We start from the raw sequence: 13967 nt of genomic DNA on the forward strand, positions 1-13967 counted from the left end.
AATGCTTTCCATATAAGGGCTTATGAAGGAGAGTTGTTTGATTGTAGTGGAAAGAGCGCTGATGTAGCAGCTATGACATCTAGGTACCAGTGGTGCACCTTGAGGAAGTCACTTCACCTCCCTGGGCCTCTTTTGCATCTGCCTTACGGCCATAATGATACCATTTGCCTTGATGGATTTGCTCTCTTAAGTTGTTTTGTGAGGTGAAAATGTAATTACTTTTCATTATGTAAAAGCACTTTGTGAACAGTAAGGTAAATGTCATGGCCATATACTTGATTTTAAACAGCTTTTAAAAAATATGATCGGCTTAAAAAATGCTGTGTTCTCTGCAAGGAACTAGCAGCAGTGGTGAAGGTGGCTCTGTCTCTGTCAGGAGTTAGGTCTTAGCAGAGGAACAGGTTCAACAACTACCTTTTAAATTCTCACTGAAGCTGTTTTAATTAATTAACTTACTTATTTCAGTGGTCAGCTTTTATAGTCCTGTCGATTCGTTTCTGGCACTAAGAAGATTTAACTTACACCTGTGGAGGCTATTTAACTCAGTGTTAAAGAAAGCAGAACTAAACAGCATAAAGAGTTTAAGGGAGCATTAACTCATCCTTACTGCCTTGAAATTGTTCAGCATTAATAGATTTAGAAAACCATTGTGTTAAACTATTAACCTAAAATAATTTGAGTCTGGTTTTCATGGCATATGCCTTAACGACATTGACTAGGATTCCATCAGTGTTTCATCTGACTTTCTATTGGAATTCAGTGTCATTCTACACTAGTTGGGAAATAGTTGATCTAACTTATAAGTATTTTATTAGAGCATATTTGTTTATACCATTCTTTCCTTTTTAGAATATGTATATTTTATGAAGTATTGTTGCTTTGTTATGATTGAGCTTGTTTTGGAATACTTTTGTTTTCCTGATAAAATTTTCTAAAGAGTAGTATTGCTAGTTCCGGCCATGCTTTTAAAATCAGTTTGGGTTTTGAGACATTGACTGTTTACAAGGTGGAGTGCATGTATTACAAGCATAATCATTAATGTACTGCAAAGCCCTGTGTTACATTAATGTTTACATCTAAACTTCACAGAAAATCTTTTCACTCCTTATTCAGTTGCCACCAGCACAGAAGGGTAAATTCCTCTAAGAAGACTTCTCATACAAGTGGCAGTCAATCGCATTTCAGAATTTTCACATTCTTGTTTAGGGATTATGTGTCATTTTTATAGAAGGTCTGGGTAATATATTCTACTAAAGGGGAGACTCTCTTTGATGCTTCCCTTTTCTGGCCTCTTAAAATTCTTCCTTCTCACTTCTAACTTGAGTTTTATATGTTGCTCATTTTTCCTCATTTCTTTCTCTTCTTATCCTTTTGTTTTCATTCTAGTTTTTATTTTCTTTGCTGTATTCTGTGTGTGTGTGTGTGTGTCTGTGTGTGTGTGTCTGTGTGTGTGTCTGTGTGTGTGTGTGTCTGTGTGTGTGTTTGTGTGTGTGTGTTTGTGTGTGTGTCTGTGTGTGTGTGTCTGTGTGTGTGTCTGTGTGTCTGTGTGTGTGTGTGTGTGTGTGTGTGGTGTATGTAGCTGTGCGTGCATGCAGCATGCTTGTGCATTTTGTCAGAAGAGCACTTTTAGACTTTTTCACTTCAGAAGTCTTTGGCACTTAGGAATTTAAATTTTTTAGGGTCATATGTTCCTTTAAAAAAACAAGTGAGTTCTATTCTTGTTAAATAATCAAGAACTGTGAGGGATTGGTTTATTTCTTCTGGAGCTAACTTTGTGGCATTCTTTTGCTCCTTCTCAGGGAGAAATGGATTTCTTTGACTTCTGATCTCAGAAGTGCCAAAAAAACCAAAATAATAAACCACCAAAAAGTCAGTTAAACTGGTAAACTTTTACATCTCTGGAAAATTGTTTCCTTAGTAGTGCTGTCAGTCATTGGGAATTAATAAATCATCTTCCATCTGAGACTTTTTGTCTCTAGTTGGTGGGCATAGTTGTCGCTGAGTCAAAGCGCTGACTTTTGGAGCTTATATGGCCTGTGCTTTGGACAGAAGTACTTAAGGCCAGGGAGTTGATTGTAGTAGCTGTGTATCTGTGGCTTCACTACCAGGGTTTTTTCTTTTTTAAAAATACTTTTTGGTCAGAGTGTAGTGCTTTTCCTGTATTATTAACTTAACTTTTGTCTTCATGTTTCTGTTTACTTTCAGATGGCTGACAAAATTCAAATGAATTTTATTTACATAATTATTATTAAAGAAAGCTACTATGGTAGCAAATGAAAGCATTTTGCTAAAGTGACCTAAAATAATTTATTCTCTGAACAGTGGCAGATCTTCCCAAAAGTAGTTAGTTTAGAAATTCTAGATGAGGCCGGGTGTGGCAGCTCATACCTGTAAACCCAGCACTTTGGGAGGCTGAGGTGGATCACCTGAGGTCGGGAGTTCGAGACCAGCCTGACCAACATGGAAAAACCCTGTCTCCACTAAAAATACAAAATTAGCTGGGCACGGTGGCACATGTCTGTAATCCCAGCTACTCGGGAGGCTGAGGCAGGAGAATCACTTGAATCTGAGAGGCGGAGGTTGTGGCAAGCCGAGATTGTGCCATTGCATTCCAGTCTGGGCAACAAGAGTGAACTCCCATCTCCAAAAAAAAAAAAAAAAAAAAAAATGCTAGATGAATTGTGAGTTCTTCATGAAAACCCTGTAGTTTCAGGCATCTGTATAACGAGAGCAAAAGTAAGGCTCGTATGTATTTGTGAAGTTCTGATTTCATACTGGTAGGCTTCTAGAGTACCTTCTAGCATCTCTTGCATATTTCTACTATGTATAAGTTAAATTTATGACAGCTAATAATGGTTTTTATGAGAAAGGGTAATTTATTAGTTTAGGAAAATTTCTTCTTTTAAATTAGGAGTTTGGCTTTTTTTTTTTTAATTCCTCCATTCTTAGAGTCAGCTTCTTATGGGAGTATTTACAGATCTTCGTTTAATACCATGCAGAGGTGTCTAAGAAAAAGAATTAAGAAACTTTTGTCTCTTGAAAATTTCGAATATTCATTTTCTATAACTGCCCCCTCATATCCAACACCCACCCACCTCCAAGGGGCAGAAAAAGGCTTGGATGTGAAAACAAATAGTTAGAAATGGGAATATTTCAGTGCTTGTTAACAGTGAAGGTGCTTATTTGCTCTGTCTTCAGTGGCATGTGTGTTTCAGGGTGGATTAGTATTGCTCAAGAAACATTTACCAGCCATGTGACCTCAGTTTCCTCTCTGTCTCTTGGGGCATCAGTTTCCTCAGCTCCTGTAAAATGGAGGGATTGATTTAGATGGTCTTCGGAGGTCTTTATCTAAAATTCTGGGAGTACCTTAGATTTTGCTTCATTGTTGAAATCCATGGTTAAAGATTTCTGGTTTCTTGTCCTTAAAATTTTTACTATTGCAATAGAAAATGAAGATAGGCAAACAACCATCATTTTCTTTAAGAAGAGGTTTATAATCATAGATTATTTGAGTTACCTTTATGACACAGTAACATATTTCTCTTTAAGTGATCTAAATAGATGGAGCTGGGTCTCTGTTCAAATCTTTTTTTTTTTTTTTTAAACTCCTAGAATTTTAAGCACATCTTTTCTAATAGGTTCACATTTTTAGAAGCTATTGCTTTATTTTAATTATTTATTATATTTTAAAGTTTCTGAATTTGTATCAATTCTGATTGTCATCTCAGAGTTCATGTTAAGATAGCATAGAATAATCAAAACTTTAAAAAAAGATTCAAATTGGTTTCTCTTAGTGGTTTTGGTATGATGAAAACTCCTATGTAGTAGTCTAATGTGAGGAATTTATATAGGGTACACCTTTTCTCATGCATTTTTATAGCTAAATGTGTCAAGAACACTTGTAAGATTTTTAAATGACCTGAGCTTGAATAGGAGAGAAAATGGTGTGCTTGACTGTGTATATCTTCATGCTCTTCTGATAAGTTCTTGAAGGTGCCAGTCTATGCCTCGAGTTAATTTCTCGTGGCTTTCAGATACGCATGTCCAGTGATCTTGGCAAATAATCTGGAGTCTAATCATGGGCTTTTCATGGATTTCACATGATGGTTATTTTTTAGAGCCTCAGAAAATTTCTACTTTTTCTTGACTTCATTTCGACTGTTTCTCCCTGTTGATAATGCTGTTTGGAAACTGATTGTAGTGGTATTGGTGAATAAAAGGAAAAATAGAAAATTAATATAAAAAATTTTAAAGTGTGTTAATTTTCTATTTTTTCTCCCCTGATTTAGATTTTAGATCAGATACTATAACTTGTTAGCTAAGACTGGGTCTTTCTAAGTGTAGCTTTGGGATTTTACTCAGTTTGATCAGTACTGCAATCAGAAAATTCACAAGCACTTCTCACCTTGTGTAAATGTGACTTACATTGTTTTTTACATTTTGAGAAAGAAAACCTGCACATGATTGTTTTTATTTCTGGACTTGCTATTGTAGATGGGCCATCCTGCTGAAAGCTGAATACTTAAAAACGAAACATTTTAACAGCATGGCTCATCACAGATAGTAATGTTCAATGACTACTTTATTATAATGTTTTTCAAATACAAAGTTCTGTTTTGCACAGGGTGAGAATCTTAGGAAATTTTCTGATTGCTTTATATTTTTATTTTTATTTTTTTTAAAGCTGTGTTATTTTTTAGTTCTTCATGCTTTGGAAGTAACAGTTGAAGAGAGGTGAGGAAAGTTTGTGAAAATTGTGATCGGTGATTAGCTGCCACCTGCCTGAGGTGTCTTCTGAGAGGAACTAACCTCTTTGTGGTGCTAGAGCAAGGTCACTGGATAAAAAAAAGAACAGGTAACCATCTTATTCCTTGTCTGAAAAGTTCTGTTTCAAAATTAATAAACGCAAAATGTTCAAGGTAAAATGAACAGTTGTTTAAATAAAGTTTTTAATTTTCTCCTCAGAAACTAGTAAAGTGGACTATGTCCTTTTTCAAGCTGCCACAGCCATAATGGAAGCAGTTGTCCGAGAGTGGATTCTCTTGGAAAAAGGTAGCATCGAGTCTCTGCGAACATTCCTTTTAACCTATGTCTTACAAAGGCCCAAGTAAGTACATGGAGGGGTACCGCTGAAATACTTCTGCTGAGCTTATGTGCGTCTTTTTAGAGCTTTTTTTGTTTGCATTTTAAAAACTTTTGGCTGGGTATAGTGGCTCACACCTATAATCTCAGCACTTTGAGAGGCTGAGAGGGAGGATCTCCTTGAGCCCAGGAGTTTGAGGTCAGTCTGGGCAACATAGTGAGACCCTGTCTCTATGAAGTAAAAAAAAAGAAAAACATTTAAAAAGCTGTAGATGTTTAAGGTTACGCTCTATGTGGGACTCGTATTTTAAACCCTTGTATACACATGATTGTAGGTAGTTTTGGTGCTTGATGAAATAATACCTTTTATTTAAGCTTTTGGTTCTATGTTTTGTTTCTTTGGAAAGATTATGCTGGATATTAGCTTTTTGTTGTTGAGTTGTGAAGAACTTAGTTATAAATAAAACTTGACCTTAGACTTAGATGAAGAACCTTTATATTTACTTGTTCTTTTGATTCTTAGTAGAGGTGATTATTTCTTTTAATGTGTTTTAAATTTAAAATTTTAAGTATTAATATAACACAGGTGAGTATCCTGAAACAAGGGAGAGGGAAGAAGCTAAGTACCACTAGCAAATCAAATGTTACCCGTATATGTACATAGAAATGTGCATAGAGGGCCTGGCGTGGTGACTCACAACTGTAATCCCAGCACTTTGGGAGGCCAAGGTGGGCAGATCACGAGGTCAAGAGATCGACACCATCCTGGCCAACATGCCGAAACCCTGTCTCTACTAAAAATACAAATATTAGCTGGGTGTGGTGGCACGCGCCTCTAGTCCCAGCTACTTGGGAGTCTGAGGCAAGAGAATCGCTTGAACCTGGGAAGCGGAGGTTGCAGTGAGCCGAGATCATTACAACACTGCATTCCAGCCTGGTGACAGAGCAAGACTCCTTCTCAAAAAAAAAAAAAAAAAAAAAAAAAAGAGAAATGTGCATAGGAAAGGTTCTATAAGAAGTTCCAGAATCTTTAAGTAGCTTCCATTGAAAATAGGATCAGTTTTGTGGAATGAGGTGAAATTTTCTTTTTATATTATACATATCTTATTGCTTAAACATTTTACAAAATTGTATACATTTATTTCTTGAATGATTTAAAAAAAAAATGAGGCCTGGTGCAGTGGCTCATGCCTATAATTCCAGCACTTTGGGAGGCCAAGGTGCGTGACTCACTTGAGGTCAAGGGTTCAAGACCAGCCTGGCCAACGTGGTGAAACCCCGTCTCTACTAAAAATACAAAAATTAGTTGGGCATGGTAATGCATGCCGGTAGTCCCACCTACTTGGGAGGCTGAATCAGGAGAATCACTCGAACCTGGAAGGTGGAGGCACAGTGAGCCAAAATTGAGCTACTACACTCCAGCCTAGGTGACAGAGTGGGACTCCGTCTCAAAAAAAAAAAAAGAGGAAAACTATCAGCGGCATAACTTTTGGGGAGAAATTGGTTTACTATTTACCTTTTTTTGTGAAGTTCCCCAAAGGCCGTGTATTCTTTTAAGAATAGATAATGCACTTGTATCTTTACCTTTTGTGCAGTTGAATACTTTATATATTCATTTCCAAAGTCATTGAAGAAAAAATTTTGTTATGTAATCAGAAATGTGTGTGCTTAGGAATGGTGATTAATGGCAATAAACATATACATACAGTTTTAATTTTAGAGCATACTCATACTCTCATGCATTTGTTTCTGTTGACTGTACTCTGGGAGTCTGAGTTAGTAATATTTAATAATACTGACATGACTTTAGCACTTTGTTAACTGCTAACTGCCTTACATACAAAAAAAAATGTGTGAGAGAACAAAGGCAAGGTTTCTGTAGCCTATTAGTGTTGCAGGTTTAGTGGATAATGTGTCCTGTAGATAAGTGGATATACATGTTTGTGAGGAGGGCATGGCTGGTTTTTTTCCGGTTTTCATAGAATAAGGAAGACTTTTCCTGGTTTGAAACCTTTCTTTTCTCTGTCATGCTGGATTGATTGATTGATTGATTGATTTTTGTTTGGTGGGTCCATTTGGATGTGATACTAGTTTGCTCTTTTGTTGTTTTATTTGACCATATTTGCTAGACCTGACAGGGCTGTTTTTCTTTTGACCCCTCTGTACATAAAGAAAGGTAAGTACAGGTGAGTAGAGGTCTTGATGATGTCAGCAAGTGCTTGTTCCCGGTATTTTGTTCGTTGTTTTGCACACAGTGTAACTCAGACACATCAAAATTTGCATTATCAATTGTAACCATGGAAGAGGTATGTGTTTTGTTGAATTCTACTAAAATGATATTTATTTTGATATTTTTCTTTACCCTACGAAAAATTTTGAAATCAGTTATTATGATAGTGTGCTTCTTGTTGAACACAAGTTGAGAAAACCTTCATATTTATTTATATTTATGTAATAAAAGAAAATAAGCCTTAGAGCCTCTGTGTTTATAGAAGTTTATATGTAGGAAGGTTAAAAAAATTGTTTTGACCTCTAGGCCTAAAATGTTAGAGTTTTCTGAAGAGCAGTCTATTTATGTGACCTTGGGAAACTAACATAAAGTCTCTTTAATATTCCGTTTTACCTGTAGAACAGGGACTTGGTACCCATCTCTTATGGTTGGTGTCAGGATTACATGAGACAGTTCTGAGCACAGTGCCTGGTGGGGAGTAAAAGCTCTGGCTGCTGCAGACATCATCATCTGGACCAGCCTTCCTTAAGGAGTCAGGGCCAGCAGGGGAGCTTCAGGTCAACTAGAGAGGTTCTTTTTTGTGGAGCTGTTTAGTTATCATAGCCTTTTCTCCCCCTTGTCCCCATCCCCCAACCTGAGAACCACTAAACTCTGGAGACCTTGGTAGACTTAAATGTGTAACAGATTTTCATTATGTATGTGTGCGTGGTCTCTTATATTATCCAAAATAATCTCATTCTTTGTTTTTCCTTTTTATTTGTTTTTATTTTTTTTTAGAGACGGAACCTCGCTCTGTCACCAGGTTGGAGTGCAGTGGCGCGGTCTCGGCTCACTGCAACATCCGCCTCCTGGGTTCATGTGATTCTCCTGCCCCAGCCTCCCGAGTAGCTGGGGCTAGAGGTGCGCATCACCACACCCAGCTAATTTTTTTATCTTTAATAGAGACAGGGTTTCAGCATGTTGGCCAGGATGGTCTCGATCTCTTGACCTCATGATCCTCCCACCTTGGCCTCCCAAAGTGCTGGGATTACAGGCATCAGCCACTGTGCCCGGCCTCCTTTTTATTTTTTTTAATTGAGACAGGGTCTTGCTGTGCTGTCCAGGCTGGTCTTGAACTCCTGAGCTCAAACAGTCCTCCTGCCGCAGTACCCCAAAGTGCTGGGATTGCAGGAATGAGCCACTGTACCTGGCCTAAATTAATCTCATTTTAAAATCATTTTGATAATTTAGAAGCTAAAGTAATTAGCTTCATTGTAGAGTTGATTGTAGGGTTCCACATTGAAATAGCTCACACATATCTATCTATCTATCCATCCATCCATCCATTTATTTTTTTTTTAATTTTTAATTTTTTTCTTTTTTCTCGAGACAAAGTCTTGTTTTGTCCCCCAGGTTAGAGTGCAATGGCGTGAACTTGGCTCACTGCAACCTCCGCCTCCTGGGTTCCAGCGATTCTACTGCCTCAGCCTTCCGAGTAGCTGGAATTACAAGCACACACCACCATGCCTGGCTAATTTTTTGCATTTTTGGTAGAGATGGGATTTCACCATGTTGGCCAGGCTGGTCTCGAACTTGTGACCTTGTGATCTGCCCTCCTCGACCTCCCAAAGTGCTGGGATTACAGGCATGAGCCACTGCGTTCGGCTTACATACATATTTTTTATCTCCAACTTTTTTTTAAAGAGACAGAGTCTCACTGTGTTGCCCAGCCCGGAGTGTGGGGGCAAACTTTCAGCAAAGTGGAAAGAAGAGTATAATGAAGACATACAACCTTTTTCTAGTAGAGGCTCAGTTAACATTTTGTCACATTTTTTATTTCTCTCTTATGTATATATACATTTTTTACCCTTAACTATTTGAGAGTGCCACAGACATCATGATACTTTAGCCTTAAAGTCTTTGAACACATCTCTTCTGAAAGCATAATCTCAATACTCTTGATATAATTGATGTATTTACATGATCTAACAATTCTGATTCCATATTCTGGGTTTCCCAATTGTCTGAATAATATTTATATCCTTTTTTCCTTTTTATAGGTTTTTTGTTTTTGTATTGCAGTCTATCTGTCGCTTCAGATCTATTAATACTTGCTTTATTTAGGTACAGTAGGTTATTTTTTAACCTAGGTGAGCCAGAGATGATACAACGTATTTAGTTGTCGTGTCTCTTGTAATCTAGAATAGTTGTGTGCTCTTTTTTGCCTGTCATGACACAGATGTGTGTATCTTGTAGAATGCCCTACAGTGTGGATTAAGGTCAAGTTAAACGTTTTTGGCATACTGCATAGGTAGAATTCTATAGGCTATGTAGTAAACTATGACATAAATAATGTGTACTTCCCAGTATGTGCACATAATTTTTTCTTTTTTTTGTTTTCCTCTTAATTGAAATAAAATTTGTATAGAGTGAAATGCACAATGCCCTTTATTAAAGAGGCAAGTGTAGCATAGTGGTCAAGAAAGGGGTTTGCACCTACTTCCGCCACTGAACTCTGCAGCGCTGGCCGGATCACTTCTTTGTGCGTTAATTTCCTGATTTGATTTTTTTGTTTGTTTTTGAGACGGAGTCTTGCTCTGTTACCCAGGCTGGAGTGCAGTGGCACAATCTCGGCTCACTGCAGGCTCTGCCTCCCGCGTTCATGCAGTTCTCCTGCCTCAGTATCCCGAGTAGCTAGGACTACAGGTGCCTGCCACCTCGCCCGGCTAATTTTTTTTGTATTTTTTTAGTAGAGACAAGGTTTCACCGTGTTAGCCAGGACGGTCTCTATCTTCTGACCTCGTGATCCGCCCACCTTGGCCTCCCAAAGTGCTGGGATTACAGGCGTGAGCCACCGCTCCTGGCCTTCTGATTTGATTTTTAAATGGGGTGAATAATAGTAGTATTATCATGAGGATTAGATGTGTTAATACTTGTGAAACTAGTTCATATAAATTCTTGCATATAGTAAGCATTCAATAAATGGTAGCTATTATTCATTCTCCTAAAAATTTTAATTCTTGCCAATAGAGATATTTGAAACTATCTTTGTGTATGTTTGTAGTCATGGTCTTCAGCTTTATGTATGTTTTCTAGTAGTAGTCAGTGCCTATGAAACTGTTCTGTCCTCTTAAAAGTACAGAAATTCCCTTTGGCCAACTAATATTCTTACGCATAGTAGGATCTCTGCATTTATTTGCTTAATGAATGAAAGATGAATGGTTCAAGTGTATGTTGAAGGAATGTTTTTTCACTTCAGTCTTGATGATAGGGAGACATGTTTATTCATCTGTATAAATATCTAATAAATGCATGTTATGTAGCAGGCAGTGTGCTTTGCATATGCTAGTGTGCATAGAATGGGCAGCTGATCTGGGAGCTAGTGAACCTGTAGTAACAGATATGTCATGTCATGTGAGGATGCCGTGGGAACCCTGAGTAATAACTTTCTGGAGAAAGTGACATCACAATCTTGGGAGAGGGAATAGAAGTTCAGAGGCCTGGAAGTGCACGAGTGTGGAGTGAGGAAGTGAAAGGTCAATGTGTCTGCAGGTGTGAGTGTGTGTGGAAGGGCAGACGTCAAGGAGAGGAGCAGCCACCAGTGGCTGTAGGTGGGTGTCCAAACTGGGACACTTTGGAGAGTGAAATAAAGAACTATTAATAATTATTTGGGGCAACAGTTAAATTGAGGCTGTCCCAGGAAAGCTAGAATGGTTCCCACTGCTTATAAGCCATGTTAAGGGGTTTGAGTTTATTCCAGGGGCACATGGCGGCTCTATCTTTGTGGGATTCTAGAGGCTAGATTATAAAGTTTATCTTTGTGGGATTCTAGAGGCTAGATTATAAAGTTTGGGAGTATGTTTTCTGATCCTTCTCTTTCAGGAAAGATTGTGAAAAGTCAATTAAGTTTCTGTGCCCTTGTGGTCAAATGGGCTTGGTAAAATGCCTCCACTTGGGACGGGTGCTTCTGTCATCACAGGAAGGAACAGAACCTAGATATGAACGTTTTGAATGTGTGTGTTTTATTACAATTTTATGTTTCCATAATGATGTATCTTGGATAGCTAGTATGTTGCCTTTAAACATTAAAGGGAAATGGGATTTAGGATAGATTAGTGGTTGTAGATGTAGGTTAGATCAGAATTTATTTCCAAACTAGTGGAATCTTAATCTTAGTGATTTTTTTTCCCTATAAATATTTAACAGGGAGCTGACTTACATCTGTTGAATGCTTCCTGGAGCAAATAACACTTGTATAGTGCTTAGTATGTACTGGGCACAGCTCTAGGAACATTTAACCCTTATAATAACACTAGCAGTGTTATTCTCATTTTACAGATGAGAAAACCAAGGCCCTGAATGCTAACTGTCTTGCCCAGGGTCATACAGCCCGTCCACAATGGAGCCTGGGATTGAACCCAGGCCCCCTGGCTTTGGAGTCTGTACATAACCATTTGGCTCTGCTACTCTCACATGTAAGCAATGTTATTAGTAGCTACAGGCATAGAGAGAAGTTTGGAAGTATTCTTGTATTAGATTTAGGTAAATTTTTCATAATGATTTTTATGTTTTACAGCCTTCAAAAGTATGTTCGGGAACAGATTCTACTAGCAGTAGCAGTAATTGTAAAAAGAGGATCATTAGATAAATCAATTGACTGCAAAAGCATTTTTCATGAAGTCAGCCAGTTGATTAGTAGTGGCAATCCCACTGTGGTAAGTGTGCTGTTTGTATTTATAAATATTAACAATTTATATTTTCTGTTACATGAATAGCATTATAGCAAGAGTAATGGATATCTACATAAACAAAAAAGTGAAAAAGCTATCAGTCAAGCAATTTTCATTTGTTCAGGTTTTCTTCTAGTCTTTTTTTTTTTTTTTTTTTTTTTGAGACAGAGTTTTGCTCTTGTTGTCCAGGCTGGAGTGCAATGGCTCAATCTTGGCTCATGGCAACCTCTGCCTCCTGGGTTCAAGCAGTTCTCCTGTCTCAGCCTCCAGAGTAGCTGGGATTACAGGCATGTGCCACCACGCCTGGCTAATTTTGTGTTTTTAGTAGAGACAGGGTTTCTCCATGTTGGTCAGGCTGGTCTCAAACTCCCGTCCTGAGGTGGTCCGCCCACCTTGGCCTCCCAAAGTGCTGGTATTACAGGTGTGAGCCACCGCGTCTGGCCTAGTCTTTTTAAATGTATGTACATAATATAAATGTGGTGTACTTTGCTTTTTTGTTTGGTTCTGTATTTTCCATGTTGCCATAAATATTCATAATCATGATTTTAATTGTTATAAAATATTATAAGCTAGTATGCCATAATATCGTTAACCATTTCTATTGAACTTTGTTTTGCCATTTCTAATAAACCTTTGATAGCTACTAGTGATTACAGAAGTGTTTGAATAAAATAGAAAATATCTGACATAACAAAAATAATTAAAAGTTGCTGTCCTAATAGGCCATTGGACTTTAGCAGTTACTGTCAACTGAACAAATTAGGGATCACTGTTCTTGGCTGAATTACTTTGGGAAGCATGGTTCCCCCACCCTCTTCACTCTCCTGTCCACCTTTTAGAGGGCTGGGGTTGTGCCTGGAGAGTGGCTTTTTGGTTGTAATCACTCTGAGGCAGGAGGAGCTGTGGTTGCTGTTAATGATTAGCTGTGATTCTTGGTTTAACCTATCAGCTAAATTTATCACCTGAATGATATTTCACTCATATAGAATTGAGACTGGTAATACTTGGCCGTTCTGAGTCTCGGCTATTAAATCTTTAAGTATTTTGGGTAGCTTATTACCTTAACACATTTTTAAACCATTTTAAAGATATCTATGTGAGGCTATATGCTGTATAACTGTTTGTTAATTCCTTTTGTCTTCAGTGGCCCCTCAGTTAGTGGATGTGATTTTCACTGTGTAGTTGATGCTTTGAGGTTGAGATGCAGTGGTACATTTTAGGAGGGCCACATACATTGTCCCTTGCTTTCCACAATATCTTGGATCTCTTTTCTCCTGCCTTTGTGGCCACCACTTTTCACTGCACACAGCTATGCACTCACCTCACTGTCCCAGCCATCTGCTTCCACTCTGCTGAGGACTGCAGACTGATACCCCAGGAGTCTAGAGCCACGGAATCTGTAAGCAAGCTGGTCAGGACTTTGGAACTTACTATGTATGTCCTAAGTGTTTTTTGTTTTCCTTAGAAATTCATCAGTGGTCATGTGTTTGTTCTTTTTTTCCCCTAAACTTTATTGAGAAGTAATTTACATGCATTACTATGTCTAAAATGCACGCCTCGTTAAGTTGTGACCGTTGTGTGTACCAGTAAACTCCTACCATAGTCAAGATACAGAACATTTTTATTTACATCTTGATTTTTTATTGTGTGATGTTAAGTTTTATGCCATTTTTGTGGCAAATTTCCTCAAGAGTAGTGCTGTCCAGTAGAACTTACTATGTTGAAAGAAGTGTTGGATGTCTGTGCTCCCTAATATGTAGCCGCTACGCTGGCCATTTGCAGCAGTTGGTCATGTGAAATGTGGCTAGGGTGACTGAAGAACTGAATTTTCTAATTTTTTAAATTTTAATTTAAATTCAAATAGCCACACGTAGTTAGTGACAGACATACTGGATGGTGTCGTTCTACAGACTGATAATCTAATTTTATGGCCCTTTTACTTAATC

The 13967-nt window shown here is 38.0% G+C and overlaps 1 protein-coding gene across 6 annotated transcripts in view; it reads left to right on the forward strand.

The window, feature by feature from the left end:
• Positions 1-13967, forward strand: part of XPO4 (exportin 4) — a 108729-nt gene that overhangs the window by 20712 nt on the left and 74050 nt on the right. For 3 of the 6 annotated variants that reach the window (XR_012091694.1, XM_008021637.3, XM_008021641.3), the window contains exons 3-4: positions 4966-5107; positions 11868-12006. Coding sequence is in view for 4 of the 6 variants with exons in the window: in XM_008021637.3 (XP_008019828.1) it covers positions 4966-5107; positions 11868-12006 (281 nt within the window). In the remaining 2 variants the exon portion in view is untranslated. Of the gene's footprint in view, positions 1-4684; positions 4856-4965; positions 5108-11867; positions 12007-13967 lie in introns of those variants that run through there. The other 3 variants (XM_037986937.2, XM_073012674.1, XM_073012682.1) reach the window with 3 other exon arrangements.

Source organism: Chlorocebus sabaeus, chromosome 3 (genome assembly GCF_047675955.1).
Source record: "Chlorocebus sabaeus isolate Y175 chromosome 3, mChlSab1.0.hap1, whole genome shotgun sequence".
Lineage (NCBI taxonomy): Eukaryota > Metazoa > Chordata > Mammalia > Primates > Cercopithecidae > Chlorocebus > Chlorocebus sabaeus.